The sequence below is a fragment of the Oculina patagonica genome, chromosome 1 (assembly GCF_052425735.1).
Source record: "Oculina patagonica isolate OP01 chromosome 1, crgOcupat, whole genome shotgun sequence".
Taxonomy (NCBI): Eukaryota; Metazoa; Cnidaria; class Anthozoa; order Scleractinia; family Oculinidae; genus Oculina; species Oculina patagonica.
Genome location: NC_135758.1, coordinates 22,032,078 through 22,049,980, shown reverse-complemented (window position 1 = coordinate 22,049,980; position 17,903 = coordinate 22,032,078). Strand labels below are relative to the sequence as shown.

The 17,903-nt window shown below is 41.6% G+C and overlaps 2 protein-coding genes, 1 long non-coding RNA gene and 1 pseudogene across 8 annotated transcripts in view; 1 reads left to right on the top strand and 3 right to left on the bottom strand.

The window, feature by feature from the left end:
* LOC144641470 (uncharacterized) overlaps window positions 1-17,903 on the bottom strand; it is a 29,769-nt gene that overhangs the window by 1,718 nt on the left and 10,148 nt on the right. Inside the window, exons 1-2 of one of the 5 annotated variants that reach the window (XM_078500512.1) lie at window positions 7,477-7,616; window positions 6,724-6,802 (exon numbers count right to left, since the gene is read on the bottom strand). The exons of 2 other annotated variants lie outside the window; for them this stretch is intronic. The gene's annotated coding sequence lies outside the window, so the exon portion shown is untranslated. Of the gene's footprint in view, window positions 1-6,723; window positions 6,803-7,476; window positions 7,617-16,145; window positions 17,185-17,903 lie in introns of those variants that run through there. 2 more of the 5 variants (XM_078500521.1, XR_013568566.1) reach the window with 2 other exon arrangements.
* The window catches only part of LOC144635045 (tetratricopeptide repeat protein 28-like), a 31,765-nt pseudogene that overhangs the window by 5,690 nt on the left and 8,172 nt on the right, over window positions 1-17,903 (bottom strand). The window lies entirely within an intron of this gene.
* Window positions 3,283-5,078, bottom strand: LOC144640601 (tetratricopeptide repeat protein 28-like). The gene has a single exon (XM_078499730.1). The coding sequence runs from the start codon at window positions 4,835-4,837 to the stop codon at window positions 3,959-3,961; it is 879 nt and encodes a 292-aa protein (XP_078355856.1). The 5' UTR covers window positions 4,838-5,078; the 3' UTR covers window positions 3,283-3,958.
* On the top strand, window positions 8,941-14,442 carry LOC144641862 (uncharacterized). Its single transcript, XR_013568645.1, has 2 exons — window positions 8,941-9,860; window positions 14,021-14,442. It is a non-coding gene; the product is annotated as an uncharacterized LOC144641862 (long non-coding RNA).

The following is a 17,903-nucleotide window of genomic DNA, read 5'->3' as shown; positions in this document are numbered from 1 at the left end:
ATAACGCTGAACGGGAAAGGTACTTTTAAGTACTACAGTATAATCCCGGTAACTCGAACTCGGATAACTCGAACAACCCCGCTAACTCGTTTTAACTTCCATTTCCCTTGGATTTGACTCCACTTTTCAGTATTTTTTACTCGGTTAACTCGAACTCCGATAACTCGAACAACCCCGCTAACTCGTTTTAACTTCCATTTCCCTTGGATTTGACTCCACTTTTCAGTATTTTTAACTCGGTTAACTCGAACTCCGATAACTCGAAAACCCCGCTAACTCGACTCAAATTTCGTTTCCCTTGAACAGAATTTGGGTCAAATTTACCCCGATAACTCGAATTCCGGTTCTTTCAACTCGCCATGGTTGCTCATTAATGAGAGCAACGAACAGATCACTTATTTGATTGCCATTTTCCACTCTTATCATAAGAATGTATGGTCGTGTTAGAGTTTCTGAAAACATAAGTTCAATTTTCACTATACTGCATACTAAAGTGCTGAAAAATCAGTAAACTATCAATTATTAACTTGGCATATTAAATATTCAATCGACCCCGATAACTCGAAACCCGCTACTGTATTTAAAAACAGCATTTAGCAATTTTGGTAGCAATTTTGGTAAGAAAAGCAACAACAACAACTAACAGCTGGGCCGTGACTCGCGGACATCGCTAAAAATTCTAAACGAACCGTAAATATGTAGGCGCTCATCCTATAGTCCGTGAATCGTTCTCTACCGGTACCACTTCCCCTGGGGAAAATTTGTTTGCCATAGCGTCTAACTTGTTACGTCATTATCTTGTTCCAGGGCACATCGGGCACATCGTGACTCAAGCGCATCTTTCAGGCCGTCGTTAGCTTCGACCAGCGGTCATCCGGACAGAAGCAAAGGCAGCTACAGCAGGTATTGCGGTTTACGTCACGAGACAGAGTGCTTGAAATTATGACTATTGCACTTGTTTATGTCGTGGTTTAAATTTGTCTTTGGTTTTTGATTTTAAAGAAAACAAGTTTACAAGACATGATTCGACAGAAACTTTTGTCGTCCTCAGTTGAGTGATATGCAAAGCGTTGAAAGTTGAATAATAAGTAGACTGCAAAACGCTAATTAAGGAAAATAGTGAATAGTGACAACAGAACGTGAAAATGTGAGAATTAAAAGGATAATTTTAGATCAACATGGTGTAATTGCTAAGTGCTAATTGAGGCAGGATAGTTCTTTTTTGAATATGGATAACCTCCTATTTATTCAACTTTCAACGCTTTGTAAATCATTCAACTGAAGATGACAAAGGTTTCTGTCGAAACATGACTTGTAAAATTAAAAAAAAAGTCTTGTTAACTTTAAAAATTGTCGTTTTCTTTAAAGAATTCACGTGCCTGCTTTTATCAAGACAGTTTGGTTTTTATTTTCCTTTATTTCAGATTATGATAATGAATATAAGACAAAGGAAAATAAAAATCAAACTGGTTTGAAAAATTTTAAACCAAAGATAAATTTAAACCACAACATTTATCAACCGGAATTGTAGCTGCCATATTACCTCAGAGGGGTGGGGCGGGTGGTGGGAAGTGACCTACTTATATCGGCTGTATAGGTATGCTCAAAGCCAACAGGTATGGTTTTAAAACTTTTTGCCAGTTTTTGATTTGAAATAGTACAAGATAAATTTACTTTCATGAGGGGTTTTAGCCACAGTGTCGTTTTGTCTCGTTACGCTTATACACGGAATTTGATCGATAAATCCCTTAAAGGCCAAAGAAGAAAATCTTTTTACTAACTGTCATAAATTTCCCACAATTGTTAGTTCTAAGAATTTAGCTGCACGTCAATGTTATTTTCCTTTGTTGAAGATTTTCTTCGTTCTTGTTACTTATCTATTGACAAAGTATCAAGACTGCATGGAGAAGTTAGATGTAGATCCAGCTTAGAGCTTAGATCCTGCGATCATCTCAGTCTCTTCTTGTTGAAAGGTCGTTATCATTTTTGCTCTCACTTATAAGAGTTTGCACATTACTTTCAGTCTAAAACGGCGCTTAACATCAGGCTACAGAAAACAGGGAAAACAACTGGGACAAGACTTTTCTAAATTGCTTGATCAAGGATTGTAATCGGTGCCAAAGATCAAGGACACGACACCACTGAACATCTCTCTTCATTCAGCTTCTGTAGTCAACATGTTGTTACAAGTGTACAGCGCTCGTAGGCAAAAATTTTGCTCATTTTTCCCTGTGGTTACAATCAAATAGTAGCACAATCGGTGTACAAAGTCTTCGCTTGTGAAAAGACTTGTACTAATGCATATCATGGAGCGATTGCTAGTCCATCATAAACACGTCTCCCTCGCTGCACGTATTTAGTCGCCAAGCATTAGCTTGATATTAGACAAAAGTTCTTGATTCCGAATAGGTTTTTAACAGTATTCGTAATTAATTTATACTACAGGCTGATGAAATTATGGTCTCGTTTATCATTCATCTTACTTGAATTAACATTATGACTTTATTGTAAATAGCAGCATGATAAACTCGTGGCATTGTTTGCTGTTTTTCGTCTTTTTTAACTAACTTTACTTATCTCAAGTAGTTTTCTAATGACTCTCGTAAAACGAAAAGCACAGCAATCACATCTGGCCAATTACAGCCATGCAGAAAACGTAACCCACCAATCAGAACACGAAGTAAAAACATGCAACCGGCGCCGAAGCGCGGGAAACGTTAACCCACGCCAAACGCGGGGAATCTTGCAACCGTTTCAAGCGCGGGAAAACGCTTGCAAGGATTAATTTTGGTTTCACTCCTGATTGGTGGAAAAATGGCGTTTGCTGTTTGGTTGGAGCACGTTGTATGAGCTCAATAAACACAAAACCGCCTAATTTATTGCAACATAACCTTTTCTAAATACTATGAAGGTTTGAAGGCCAGTGTGTTGTGATTTATTCCATGCATAAAAGGTTTTAGTTCCTGTGTTCATCACGATGTTAGCATATAACTTATTATTTAGAAAAGAGCTCGTGTTTACAAATGTGTGCAAGGTGTTTTAAATTATTTTAGTAATAAATAAAGGGTTACTCCTATGTCGTTGCTCTTTTGACCGAAATACGTTTTTAAGTTAAAAATGCATAATTAAGCAACATTTAGCCCTGTCCAGTACTGTCATTCAGCAGGGGGGGGGGGGGGGGCGCTTATAACCGAATGTATTTTTTTGTTTCCATGGGCCTATAACCGGGGGCTTATAAGCGAGGGGTGCTCATAAACGGAATTTTACGGTATTCCAAACAAAAGGTTTTAGTTCCTTTGTTCATCACAATGTGAGCATGTAACTTATTTTAAAAAAAGAGCTCGCAAATGTGTGCAAGGTGTTTTAAATTATATTAGTAATAACTAAAGGGGTTACTCCTATACCGTTGCTTTTTGGTTAATACGTTTTCTGGTGCAATAGGTAAAGTCTGCGTCGAGTCTAGTGGCCCATCTCGTACCACTCGTAGAAGAAATAATATATAGCGATGTTACACACTACAACGTCTACAAGATATATTTACTTTTTAGGCCCCGTCCACACTGACCAGGGTAAATATGAAAACGGAGAAATTTGAAAACGCCGAGTAAAATGTTTTCCGTTCACATTAAAACGGGTAAATATGAAAACGATATCCACTTTGGAGAGCGTTTGAAAAGCTCTGTTTTCGGTGACCAAAAACGCCGTTTCAGTGTGGACGGTTGGCCTATCCGTGTAAAAAAAAGATACGTTTTCAAATTTACCCGGATCAGTGTTGACGGGGCCTTAGTTTTTGACGGTAAATTTGTACAGTTATTGTTAAGCTTTTTCTATTTGAAGTTTCCACTCTTGTTTTGATCAGCTATTTTATACACACGAGAAGCAAGGTGCCGAAGCCCCAAAGTGGAGTCCCTTTTTTGGGTGACAACTGCGAAATGTTTTGTTATTTAAAAAAAAACTTTCATTTTCCAAATTTAAATTCCACGTTATCTCCAATCAGCATAAACGGTGCCCACTCGGAAACCTTGGCAAAGCCGTTACCTCTCATCCACTTCATGGCCTCGTGAAGAGACTCACTGGCACTTTCCCCACGAACAAGGTGCTCATAGAAGCGACGCATCAGCTGCTCTGTTGCGCTGTCTTCTATGGCCCATAGTGCCACCAGTATTGAACGTGCACCGGATCCTAAGAATGCTCGAGCGATTCCAACCACTCCCTCGGCTCTAATCTGACCACACCCACTGTGACAACAGCTAAGTACCACCAGTTTAGCTCGCAGTCGAACTTGCGAGATGTCAGACATAGTCAATAAGTAGTCTTCTTCTTGTGGAATACTATTAGTGAGGCCTAGAGGGGAAAGAGCAATTTCTCCTCTTTCAGCATTTCCATGTGCAGCAAAATGTATCAGACTCACTGAATGTAACCTTTCAAGGACCGCCTGCTTGGTTGCACATTGTCCTAACAAAGGCTGTACGCTCAGCAGTTTTCCAATCATCTCTGCTTCCTTGCTTGCACATGGCAGTGGTTTGAAGTTCTCAACACGTCCCATGTAACGTTCCCGACCCACTACAGGATCACCCACTATCAGTGCACCAGTCTGACTGTGATAGTCTGCTGGACTGTCCTGAATGAGCTTGAGAGTTGACAAAGAAGGAACGATGCGGATCCTGAAAGTCTCTGATAAATACTTCCCGCCTTCATCACTTAACGCTGCAAATGGAACTTGGTTCAAGGACCGATCAGGAACAATGATGACTTCTGGCTGATTTCTTAGCCACAGGAGCGACGAACATTCTGTAACACAAGGAAATGGTTGATTCGGGATTTTGACCTTCTCCATCGTCTTCTTCGACAAGTCGCAAAGCTGCTTGGCTTTCTTCTTGGTAAGATTTCAGTTTGGGCTCCGTTACATTTAAAGATCGATCTTCGCAACTCTCCTCGGGTAAAGTAAAGTAAAGTATCAAAGCTGCGAAAGCTTTTATCAAAAAAATCAGTCAAACTGCCGACTAATCCGGCATCAACAATGTCTTTATTTACTGTTATTCGTTGGAAACGAATGACTCCACTTGTATTGAGAATCCACAAAAAGACGATTGTGGATTAGCTGAGATTTTATTTTCAACAGAGTACTGAGTCGCCATTAAGTCTGCTAGGGCTCTAGCCCGTGGTAGCTCTTCGACATAAAGAGCAATGTTAGGGTTTCCACTTAAACAAACGAATTCACGAAGATACTGGTAGGGAGCATCGTGGACGTCTGAAAAAGATATTTTAAATCGATCGTTGTCTTTCAGAAAACCACGCATATTCTCTTTTTTGTTGATACTTTGAAGCAGATGGTTAACCGCTTCCTCGATCTTTCCTTGGGATAACTTCACCAATGCTAGTTCACAAAGCCATGTTAACTCATTGTCAAGATGTCCAATAGCTTTACTAATTGAAAGTGCCTTCACAAGGTAATTTTCAGCCGTGACAAGATCTCCTAGAGTATGGAACACGGCTCCTAAGTTTCCGTAATCTACTGCTTCTCATTGTTTGTCACCAATTTCAATTCTTATCTTAAGTGCTTTCTCGTGATATTCTTTAGCTTTGACATATTCACCAGGAGATTGAAACACAGTTCCTAGATTTCCGTAATCTGCTGCTTCTCCTTCTCTGTCACCAATTTTAACTCTGATCGCAAGTGCTTTCTCAAGATATTCTTTAGCTTTGTCATATTCACCAAGAGATTGAAACACAATTCCTAAGTTTCCGTAATCTATTGGTTCTCCTTTTCTGTCACCTATTTCAATTCTGATCGCAAGTGCTTTTTCAAGATAATTTTTAGCTTTGTCACATTCACCAATGAGAATGAAACAAAATCCCTAGGTTTCCGTAGTCTGTTGCTTCTCCTTTTCTGTCACCAATTTCAATTCTGATCGCAAGTGCTTTTTCAAGATATTCGTTAGCTTTGTCACATTCGCCAAGAGATTAAAACACAATCCCTAGGTTTCCGTAATCTGTTGCTTTTCCTTTTCGTTGACCAATTTCAATACTGATCGCAAGTGCTTTTTCGTGATATTCTTTAGCTTTGTCAACAACAACAACAACAAGCTTTATTTGCATGAATGTAAATTTGTTACAATATTGCAAAAGCGTAAACTTACTTAGTAATAATAAAAATAATAAAATAATAGTGTATAGTAAAAATATACTATATTTTATATACAACTTGTCATATTCTCCAAGTTGATAAGACATTTTCCCGCAATTTCCATAAGCGTTTGCTTGTTGTTGTTTGTCGCCAGTTCCTTCAATGATATTGATCGCTCTCTCATACAGTTCTCTTGCCTTGGCATATTCACACCGCCCTTCATATATTTTGCCTAGAGCTATGGCAATTAACGATATTTTACCACGCTCGCGGCATATGACGTTCTTTGCCAGTTTCTTTGAGGTTTTTTTGAGGTGCACGATTGTTATTCAGTTTTTTGGGGCAGGAATCTTTTTGGAAATTTCCCAACCCCCATCCCTCAGTCCCTCAAAAAATAATGGTCCGCCCTTGTAGTGCGCGTTTATTCGCGTGACCTTCTCGCGTGACTCATTGTCAGCGTTCAAACAACAAAGAAAATCAGTCACGCGACTCACGCAAATCTCTCGCTGTGAAAATTTTGAGTATTTGAAATGGGCTATACATATAGAACTATTAGTCACGAACAGTATACGGTTTGAAGTAAGATATAAACTTACTGTGTTCCGTTTCCTTATCTCCTGATAAAAGTGAAACCAAAATTAAGTAGTAAACCGAAATAACACTGAGGGACTTTCCCTGCGAGACAAACGTCCGACAAAAACAAAATGCAAATTGAAATTGGAATAAAGCCAGATTTCATACACTGCTCAAAACAATCAGCGAAAACCAAAAAAAACAACAACATTCTTTGAACTAAAATATTTTACACGCTTTTCTATCTCCATTCTTTCGTAAGATACAAACAGGTCAGTCCAATACATTCAAATTGTGATGTAATGTATATGAAATGATTCATATATGAACTGCGGATGTATATGAAAGTGATAAATGATCGTGGCAGTGAATTTCCAATATGAAAATTTTGAACTCACAATTGACCTCGCTCCCAATGTGTGGCTTCAATAGCTCAGTTGGTAGAGCATCGCACCGGTATCGCGGAGGTCACGGGTTGGAAATTCACTGCGACGATCATTTATCACTTTCACATTCAAATTGTGTTGTCGACTTATTAATCGAATTTGCATCTCAGCTTTCTGTCATAGAAAGACTGACGCGACTTGATCTGAACGCAAATAAGGCAGCAAAAACAGAACTGTTACTCTCTTCATAATGCACGATTTGACCGACTACATGTTTTCGCTTTTCAATCAATGAGTGGTAAATTAAGTTTGCATATTGCTAGTTGTTGATGTCGTGACTATCAAAATCGCACTATGTTTATATTCCAATACAAGGTTGGTTGTACTTACCACGGCGAAATTTACTCTTGTTACGGGACGTTTTTCGGTAAAATGGTAGAGTTTGAAGGAACACAATCTTCTGTTATCGTAAAGCTAGTGAACAGGTGTTTGCCCCTGCTCTAAGAATAAAGCCTTCGCCGTATAGCAAATGAGCTCCAGGTTTTAATATTCTTAGAAATTTCCATATTTGTAAGTCAAACTAAGTTGTCGAAACGCTATTGGCTACAACTCGTTTATATTATGACAATTGTACTTTTTTAATAACTTTAGGTTCTGCCTTTAAGAGACTGAGTCAAGATCCTCATTAAACACCACGTTCCTTGATGATATTTTGGCCTACTTGATACAAAAGATCCCAGAAAGTGGCAGGGCACCTCCCGCTCAGCCATAGAGCTAAATCTTGGAACAAATCCCTGAAAAAGCCCCTGCTACACTCAGAGGGGCTCTCGTCACATTCCAAGATTGAACACTTATTATCGTATTACGTAAGTGATGCATGCAACACGTGCTGCTAATTTTCTGGAGACTGTCCCACACAAGATTGGCGGGAAGCGGGATGGCCTAAAATTTAGTCAATCAAATCATGTGTCCACAGAGCCACTTTTTTTCTCGTGCCCCAGGTTCTGCCGGCTAAGAGGGACACGCGGCTCTGGTGTTACATGTCACGCGTCACGCGGGTTACATTTACCCATAACCCCTTGTGGGTCATTGCTCAATAACCATGTGCTCAACTCGGTTCAGCCATCTTGATGAACATTAAATAATTCATATACGTTTATGAAACGTCTGACGACTTCTTGAATCTTATTACATGGTGTCAGAAGTGAAGAACCGAAAGCTTCAACAATTCAGCCTGGTCTCTCGTGACTGATTGCATCCAGACTCGTTCTATCAGAACGCTTCGAACTCGCCGTCTCTCTCCCATCGATCGACTCATCGCGGTTTGGACTATTTTCCGAACTTACTGATCTACTCTTCTCACCGCTCATCGATCGACTCATCGTTGTTTGGGACTATTTTCCCCTCCGTCATCATGGGCAAAGATCGACCTGTGTTTGACGCCAGCTCAGAGGATCGTCGTCGAGCTTTCAAATTCTTCATTGCAACATTTAGAGATTATTGTATCATGGAGGACTACATCAACCCTGCTAAGGCTGTGGACAGCGACGACTAATGGATATCAGCAAAACGACCTAAAGTTATGGCGGCTCTTGGACGAGCTTTCCCTCAGGCCGAATGGGATGTACTTACCACAACCATCGACTCCCAAATCGCCGATGAAGATAAACAACATCCGGCCAAATGGTTAGCTAAACTCTCCAACCACTATCTTGGTGAAGAACCCATCATCCAATGCACTCATCATTTTCTTCGCATTTTAAAACAGAACCCCGGAATGAGCATTCAACAGTGGCATACTTTAGTGCGACTAGAGTACTACAAATGCAATTTCCGTTCAGCCGTCGACGACAGGCTGCAGAGAGACATTTTTGTGATTGGGCTAAATGACACCTTCAAGCAGTTTCGCAGCGACCTAATCTCACGAGAGAACCTGGCTTCTTTAACTTTCGAACAAGTAATCAATAAGGCTCGGGACTTTGAGGCTGGCCTCAAAACTGAATCAGCCATCACTTAACAACAGCTTGAGGAATCAGTCCACCAGCTTACACCCAGCGTATCAAACGAGGACACAACTGATGCAGCCCACAAGATCACACCCAATGCCATCAAGTCCAGACCTCCTCGCCGTCCATTCAGACAACGTGGCTTCCCTGCTTTACAGTCTCATGCCTCTCCTACCTGCTTGTGGTGCGGTCGCACACCACACGCTGCTCGTCGTGACTGCCCAGCAGCTAATGATACTTGCCATGGTTGCGGCAAAAGGGGTCACTGGAAACAAGTTTGCCAAGCATCTGCTGCTAACACAGTGTACCAGGCAGACACAGGCTTTCAGTCAAGCACTGCTTATGTCATCACTCACGACATAGCACAGGTTCAGTCTGCACCCAAGGGAATCTTTGTTGATCTGGGTCTTAGCCCAACTACCTTGCCAGCAACAACTCGCCGCATCCGATTTCAAGTGGACTCTGGGTGCTCATGTAACACCATACATGTCACAGATCTACAGAAGATGTCTCCCGTACAAGTTGAACCTTCCAGTGTTCGTCTCCTTGACTACTCCAAATCCATCATCCCAACTGGAGGTGAAACCACATTGCACTGTACTCGCCAAGGCAAATCCTATGATGTACTGGTTCAAGTTATAACAGCACAAAGCTACTATGCACCTCTGCTGGGTCTGGCTGATAGTACTCGCATGGGTATCCTGAATTATGATGTTGACACTATCAATCAACTCCATGTCACCTCAACACCTTCTTCACCTCCTCTTGGTGAGTTGACCTTTGATTCTATTAAAGTTAACTATCCCCATTTATTTGAGGGGCTGGGTGAACTGGGAGAACCTTACTCACTGACACTTGATCCTACTATTAAGCCCATCCAAGCTGCACCTCACCGCTACGCTGCACCAAAGTTACCCATCATTAAAGAGGCACTGGACAAACTGATTAACACGGGTCAACTAGTTAGAGTGAATGAGCCCACACCCTGGATATCAAACATGGTGGTGCGTGAACGCCCACCATCAGCAACTAAGCCTGCCAAAGTTGGCATTTGTTTAGACCCTTCCCAGACTATAAACAAAGCTATTCTCAGACCAGTATACCCCATCTTCACTCTGGAGGAGAACCTTCATCGTTTTCATCAGGCTAAGATTTTTTCAACTTTTGACATCAAAGATGCTTTTCAAACAATTAAGCTGACAGAGGAGTCCTCTAAGTTGACTACTATGCACACACCCTGGGGGCGTTACCGCTGGACTCGACTTCCCTTTGGCATCAGTTCAGCTCCTGAGGAATTCCAGCGTCGCATTCATGATGTGCTCTGTGGCTTGGAGGGTGTCGTCAACATCGCCGACGACATCATTGTCATAGGTCGGGGCACATCACTAAAAGAGGCCACACATGATCATGACCGCACAGTAATTGAGCTCCTGGGCCGCCTCTCTCAGCATCACCTAAAGCTCAATCCAGACAAAATCAAGCTAAAGACCTCCTCTGCACCCTTCATGGGCCACACCCTCACACCTGAAGGACTAAAGCCCAGTAATGAGATTGTCAATGCAGTCCTGAACATGCCTCAACCTCAAGACAAAGCAGCCACACGGCGTTTCCTGGGCACAATTACTTATTTATTGAAGTTCTGCCCCCGTCTTAGTGAGGTGGTACGTCCTCTCCGTGATCTCACCCACATCGATCAGAAATTCCTGTGCCCCTTTTAGAACGAGGAATATACATTGTGTTTAGCGTGTTTCGTTGGCACACTTTTAGAACGAAGAATATACATTGTGTTTAGCGTGTTTTGCTAGCACACTTTTAGAACGAAGAATATACATTGTGTTTAAAGCGTGTTTCGCTAGCACACTTTTAGAACGAGGAATATACATTGTGTTTAGCGTGTTTCGTTGGCACGAAGAATATACATTGTGTTTAGCGTGTTTCATTGGCACTCTTTTAGAACGAAGAATATACATTGTGTTTAGCGTGTTTCGTTGGCACTCTTTTAGAACGAAGAATATACATTGTGTTTATCGTGTTTCGTTGGCACTCTTTTAGAACGAAGAATATACATTGTGTTTAGCGTGTTTCATTGGCACTCTTTTAGAGGCACTGGACAAACTGATTAACACGGGTCAACTAGTTAGAGTGAATGAGCCCACACCCTGGATATCAAACATGGTGGTGCGTGAACGCCCACCATCAGCAACTAAGCCTGCCAAAGTTGGCACTTGTTTAGACCCTTCCCAGACTATAAACAAAGCTATTCTCAGACCAGTATACCCCATCTTCACTCTGGAGGAGAACCTTCATCGTTTTCATCGTTTGACATCAAAGATGCTTTTCAAACAATTAAGCTGACAGAGGAGTCCTCTAAGTTGACTACTATGCACACACCCTGGGGGCGTTACCGCTGGACTCGACTTCCCTTTGGCATCAGTTCAGCTCCTGAGGAATTCCAGCGTCGCATTCATGATGTGCTCTGTGGCTTGGAGGGTGTCGTCAACATCGCCGACGACATCATTGTCATAGGTCGGGGCACATCACTAAAAGAGGCCACACATGATCATGACCGCACAGTAATTGAGCTCCTGGACCGCCTCTCTCAGCATCACCTAAAGCTCAATCCAGACAAAATCAAGCTAAAGACCTCCTCTGCACCCTTCATGGGCCACACCCTCACACCTGAAGGACTAAAGCCCAGTAATGAGATTGTCAATGCAGTCCTGAACATGCCTCAACCTCAAGACAAAGCAGCCACACGGCGTTTCCTGGGCACAATTACTTATTTATTGAAGTTCTGCCCCCGTCTTAGTGAGGTGGTACGTCCTCTCCGTGATCTCACCCACATCGATCAGAAATTCCTGTGGGCTGACCAACACACAGAAGCTCTCCGACAAGCAAAGGAGTTAGTGTCCCAAGCTCCCTGTCTCCGTTATTTTGATGTCAAATCCTCAGTGGTACTTCAAGTTGACGCCTCTGAATATGGCCTCGGTGCGGCACTTCTTCAACCAGCCACCTCTTCCTCAAACTCCTTCGATACCTTGTGGCAACCTGTAGCCTACAGCTCAAGTTCTCTCAGTCCAACAGAACAACGATATGCTCAAATTGAAAAAGAAACTCTAGCCATCGTTCATGCATTCCATAAGTTTGACCAACTTCTCTTTGGCAAATCTGATGTGGTTGTACATAGTGATCACAAGCCTCTGGAGACCATTTTTAAGCGCCCTCTGGCTTCCGCTCCACGCCGTCTTCAAAGCATGATGCTTACTCTTCAACGCTACACATTCTGCGTTGAGTACTACAAGGAATCAACACTCCACATCGCTGACACACTTTCTCGAGCCCCTCTTCCCACCACCAACAAGTGCATGACGAAGTGGTCTATCGAGTAGAATTTGAAACAGACACTCCTCAGCTTTCTGCATTTCAAGATGCCACACTTCAGGAGCTAAGAACAGCAGCTGTAACAGACCCTGAACAAATCGCCCTGCAGTCTCTCATTGAGGCTGGCTGGCCCAATGACAAAGCCGCGGTTCCTGAACTAGCTCGTCCATACTGGGCCATCCGTCATGAACTCACCTCACATGATGGACTCCTATTTAAACAAGATCGCGTCATTATCCCCTCTTCTGCTCGCCCGTCCATACTCCACAAGCTGCACGCTGCTCACTGTGGCTCCGAGTTCACCATTCGACACGCTCGGAGTTGTGTCTTCTGGCCAGGGATCAACAGCCAGGTTAAAGACATGTGCCAGAACTGTGTCACTTGTGCACAATACAAACAACAACACCCTCGGGAACCACTCCAACCTTACCCTGTACCCACCTTACCTTGGCAACTGGTTTCACAGGACTTATTTGAGCTCAATGGCATACCATATCTAGTAACTGTTGATCACTACAGTGACTTTTATGAAATTGACCGCCTTTCATCCATCCAATCAACCGCTGTTGTGCAAGCCACCAAGCAGCACTTTGGCCGACATGGAATTCCAACACGTTGCTAACAGATAACGGAGCTCAATACACCTCGGACTTGTTCAAAGAATTTGCCCGAACATACAAGTTCAATCACATCACATCATCTCCATACTGGTCGCAATCCAATGGTCGTGCTGAAGCAGCTGTGAAATCTGCCAAACATATTCTCCGCACAGCTAAAGATGTAGACTTGGCTCTTCTATCAGTACGCAATACTCCCCCTTCCGGTCACACCTTTTCTCCAGCTCAGCGACTGTTTGGCCGAGTTCTCCGCAGCAATTTGGCTCACGTACCAATTACACTGGAATCATCCAAGCTTCAACGCGACACAGTAGTAACCGAACATTTGCATCGCAAATTACAGCAAAAGCAAGCTTACGACAAACATGCAGGACAACCCCTTCCAGACTTTCCACCCGGAAGCTATGTCTATGCTAAACCTCCCCCTAATTCACCTTCAAAGGAGTGGATCTCCTGACAGATCATCGGCTCTGCTGGCCCCAGATCTTACTTTATCAAAACTGGCTCCAGACAAATTAGGCGAAACCGTGTTCAAGTGCAACTGGCACCTCCCTCAAGTACCATTGCCTCACCACATCAGACCAATACCACTCCACTCCTTCCTGACAAGCTCCGACCCAACCCGTTAAACCAACGTCCATCATATGTTCCATCCGCAGTTTTCACAGCATCACCGAATGACGCCAGTCTATCTTCTATGCCTTCAAATGCCCCTCCCTCGACCCCAGCAGTTCTACCTGAGTCAAGTTCTGAAGTGCCTTCATCGCCCTGTCCCGTCACCCCACCGCCTGCATCCCCCTCTCCAATCCCCTGTGCTTCTCCTGTGTCACCCAGTCCACCAGCACCTCAAACAGTTACTCGTAGTGGCCGAGTCGTTCGACGACCTGCCCGCTATTCTGACTGAACATTGACAAAGAATTCTCATTGCAGGTGAAGAACACTACCCGTTGCTGTAAGCGTGGGTGTTACTGCCAGTGACACTGGATGCTGCTGTCAAGTTGAAGAAGGCCTTGGACATTAATGAACCCTTATGATCAGACCATTTGGAACTGTCTCAGGACATTAATGACATTTTAATTTTTGTTCGTTGTTTTATTTTTATTTACTTGTTCCTGTTATCGTTACTTGTTTTATTATGTATTCTCGTGATCAGAAAGCAACATTGATTTTGTTTAAAAAAAAAAAAAAGAAGAAAGCATGTTACATGTCACGCGTCACGCGGGTTACATTTACCCATAACCCCTTGTGGGTCATTGCTCAATAACCATGTGCTCAACTCGGTTCAGCCATCTTGATGAACATTAAATAATTCATATACGTTTATGAAACGTCTGACGACTTCTTGAATCTTATTACACTGGGAGGAGAATGTCCCCTCCCCTTCCCCAGCATTTTAGAACGAGGAATATACATTGTGTTTAGCGTGTTTCGTTGGCACACTTTTAGAACGAAGAATATACATTGTGTTTAGCGTGTTTTGCTAGCACACTTTTAGAACGAAGAATATACATTGTGTTTAAAGCGTGTTTCGCTAGCACACTTTTAGAACGAGGAATATACATTGTGTTTAGCGTGTTTCGTTGGCACTCTTTTAGAACGAAGAATATACATTGTGTTTAGCGTGTTTTGCTAGCACACTTTTAGAACGAGGAATATACATTGTGTTTAGCGTGTTTTGCTAGCACACTTTTAGAACGAAGAATATACATTGTGTTTAGCGTGTTTTGCTAGCACACTTTTAGAACGAAGAATATACATTGTGTTTAGCGTGTTTCATTGGCACACTTTTAGAACGAGGAATATACATTGTGTTTAGCGTGTTTTGCTAGCACACTTTTAGAACGAGGAATATACATTGTGTTTAGCGTGTTTTGCTAGCACACTTTTAGAACGAAGAATATACATTGTGTTTAGCGTGTTTTGCTAGCACACTTTTAGAACGAAGAATATACATTGTGTTTAGCGTGTTTCATTGGCACACTTTTAGAACGAGGAATATACATTGTGTTTAGCGTGTTTTGCTAGCACACTTTTAGAACGAAGAATATACATTGTGTTTAGCGTGTTTCGTTGGCACACTTTTAGAACGAAGAATATACATTGTGTTTAGCGTGTTTTGCTAGCACACTTTTAGAACGAAGAATATACATTGTGTTTAGCGTGTTTTGCTAGCACACTTTTAGAACGAAGAATATACATTGTGTTTAGCGTGTTTCATTGGCACACTTTTAGAACGAGGAATATACATTGTGTTTAGCGTGTTTTGCTAGCACACTTTTAGAACGAGGAATATACATTGTGTTTAGCGTGTTTTGCTAGCACACTTTTAGAACGAAGAATATACATTGTGTTTAGCGTGTTTTGCTAGCACACTTTTAGAACGAAGAATATACATTGTGTTTAGCGTGTTTCATTGGCACACTTTTAGAACGAGGAATATACATTGTGTTTAGCGTGTTTTGCTAGCACACTTTTAGAACGAAGAATATACATTGTGTTTAGCGTGTTTCGTTGGCACACTTTTAGAACGAAGAATATACATTGTGTTTAGCGTGTTTTGCTAGCACACTTTTAGAACGAGGAATATACATTGTGTTTAGCGTGTTTCGTTGGCACTCTTTTAGAACGAAGAATATACATTGTGTTTAGCGTGTTTTGCTAGCACACTTTTAGAACGAAGAATATACATTGTGTTTAGCGTGTTTCATTGGCACACTTTTAGAACGAAGAATATACATTGTGTTTAGCGTGTTTTGCTAGCACACTTTTAGAACGAAGAATATACATTGTGTTTAGCGTGTTTCGTTGGCACACTTTTAGAACGAAGAATATACATTGTGTTTAGCGTGTTTTGCTAGCACACTTTTAGAACGAAGAATATACATTGTGTTTAGCATGTTTCGTTGGCACACTTTTAGAACGAAGAATATACATTGTGTTTAGCGTGTTTCATTGGCACTCTTTTAGAACGAAGAATATACATTGTGTTTAGCGTGTTTCGTTGGCACTCTTTTAGAACGAAGAATATACATTGTGTTTAGCGTGTTTCGTTGGCACACTTTTAGAACGAAGAATATACATTGTGTTTAGCGTGTTTCATTGGCACTCTTTTAGAACGAAGAATATACATTGTGTTTAGCGTGTTTCGTTGGCACTCTTTTAGAACGAAGAATATACATTGTGTTTAGCGTGTTTCGTTGGCACTCTTTTAGAACGAAGAATATACATTGTGTTTAGCGTGTTTCATTGGCACTCTTTTAGAACGAGGAATATACATTGTGTTTAGCGTGTTTCATTGGCACACTTTTAAAACGTATACACATTGCGTTTAGCGAGTTTCAGGTGGTTTCAGGTGTTTTTCCAATCGACAATTATGTTGTCCACTCGTACGACTCGTACGACTCGACAAATTAATTAAGTATCCATAATGATATGCATTTCTTCACTCAGGCGACAAAGGCATTTACGACTCGTATCAGGTCGTGTATATTGGACATGGGTGATTCTCCAAATTGATAAGACATTTTCCCGCAATTTCCATAAGCGTTTGCTTGTTGTTGTTTGTCGCCAGTTCCTTCAATGATATTGATCGCTCTCTCATACAGTTCTCTTGCCTTGACATATTCACACCGCCCTTCATATATTTTGCCTAGAGCTATGGCAATTAACGATATTTTACCACGCTCGCGGCATATGACGTTCTTTGCCAGTTTCTTTGAGGTTTTTTTGAGGTGCACGATTGTTATTCAGTTTTTTTTTTTTTGCGCAGGAATCTTTTTGGAAATTTCCCAACCCCCATCCCTCAGTCCCTCAAAAAATAATGGTCTGCCCTTGTAGTGCGCGTTTATTCGCGTGACCTTCTCGCGTGACTCTTTGTCAGCGTTCAAACAACAAAGAAAATCAGTCACGCGACTCATGCAAATCTCTCGGTGTGAAAATTCTGAGTATTTGACATGGGCTATACATATAGAACTATCAGTCACGAACAGCATACAGTTTGAAGTAAGATATAAACTTATCGTGTTCCGTTTCCTTATCTCCTGATAAAAGTGAAACCAAAAGTAGTAAACCGAAATAACACTGAGGGACTTTCCCTGCGAGGCAAACATCCGACAAAAACAAAATGCAAATTGATATTGGAATAAAACCAGATTTCAGACACTGCTCAAAACAATCAGCGAAAACCAAAAAAAAACAACAACATTCTTTGAACTAAAATATTTTAAGCGCTTTTCTATCTCCATTCTTTTATAAGATACAAACAGGTCAGTCCAATACATTCAACGACATTTTCAATCAACGACATGATAGGAAAAGCAGTCGCCCAATCGAAACCGATCGGCAAAATGAGCGTACTGATATCGATTGGTATCGGACAATCGATAACAAGTCAATAGCGAAGCCCCAACGGAACATATTAGCGACCTTCAGATTTGACTACGAGTACGAGATCGAGTACGAGTACGACTTTGGAATTTCAACACAATCATATCCCCCAAGCTATAACTCTTCCCTTTTGCTGACTAACACATAAATAAACGTTAAGGATAAGATTGGTGTGATAAGTGATTATAGGAGGCCATGAATTCAGTTTGAAAACTCGTACTCGTACTCAATCTCGTACTCGTAGTCCAATCTGAAGGTCGCTATTATTAATTCTTGGTTTTCACGTGACGTCATCAAAATTCTAAAATCCAAAATTGAATGTTTACGTGTTCATGAAGGTAAACGGACCGCTTTTTATAGCAGAAGTGAATGCTCTATATTTTAAGTGATTTCCGGCGGCCATCTTGGAGCCCTTTACATGGAATCC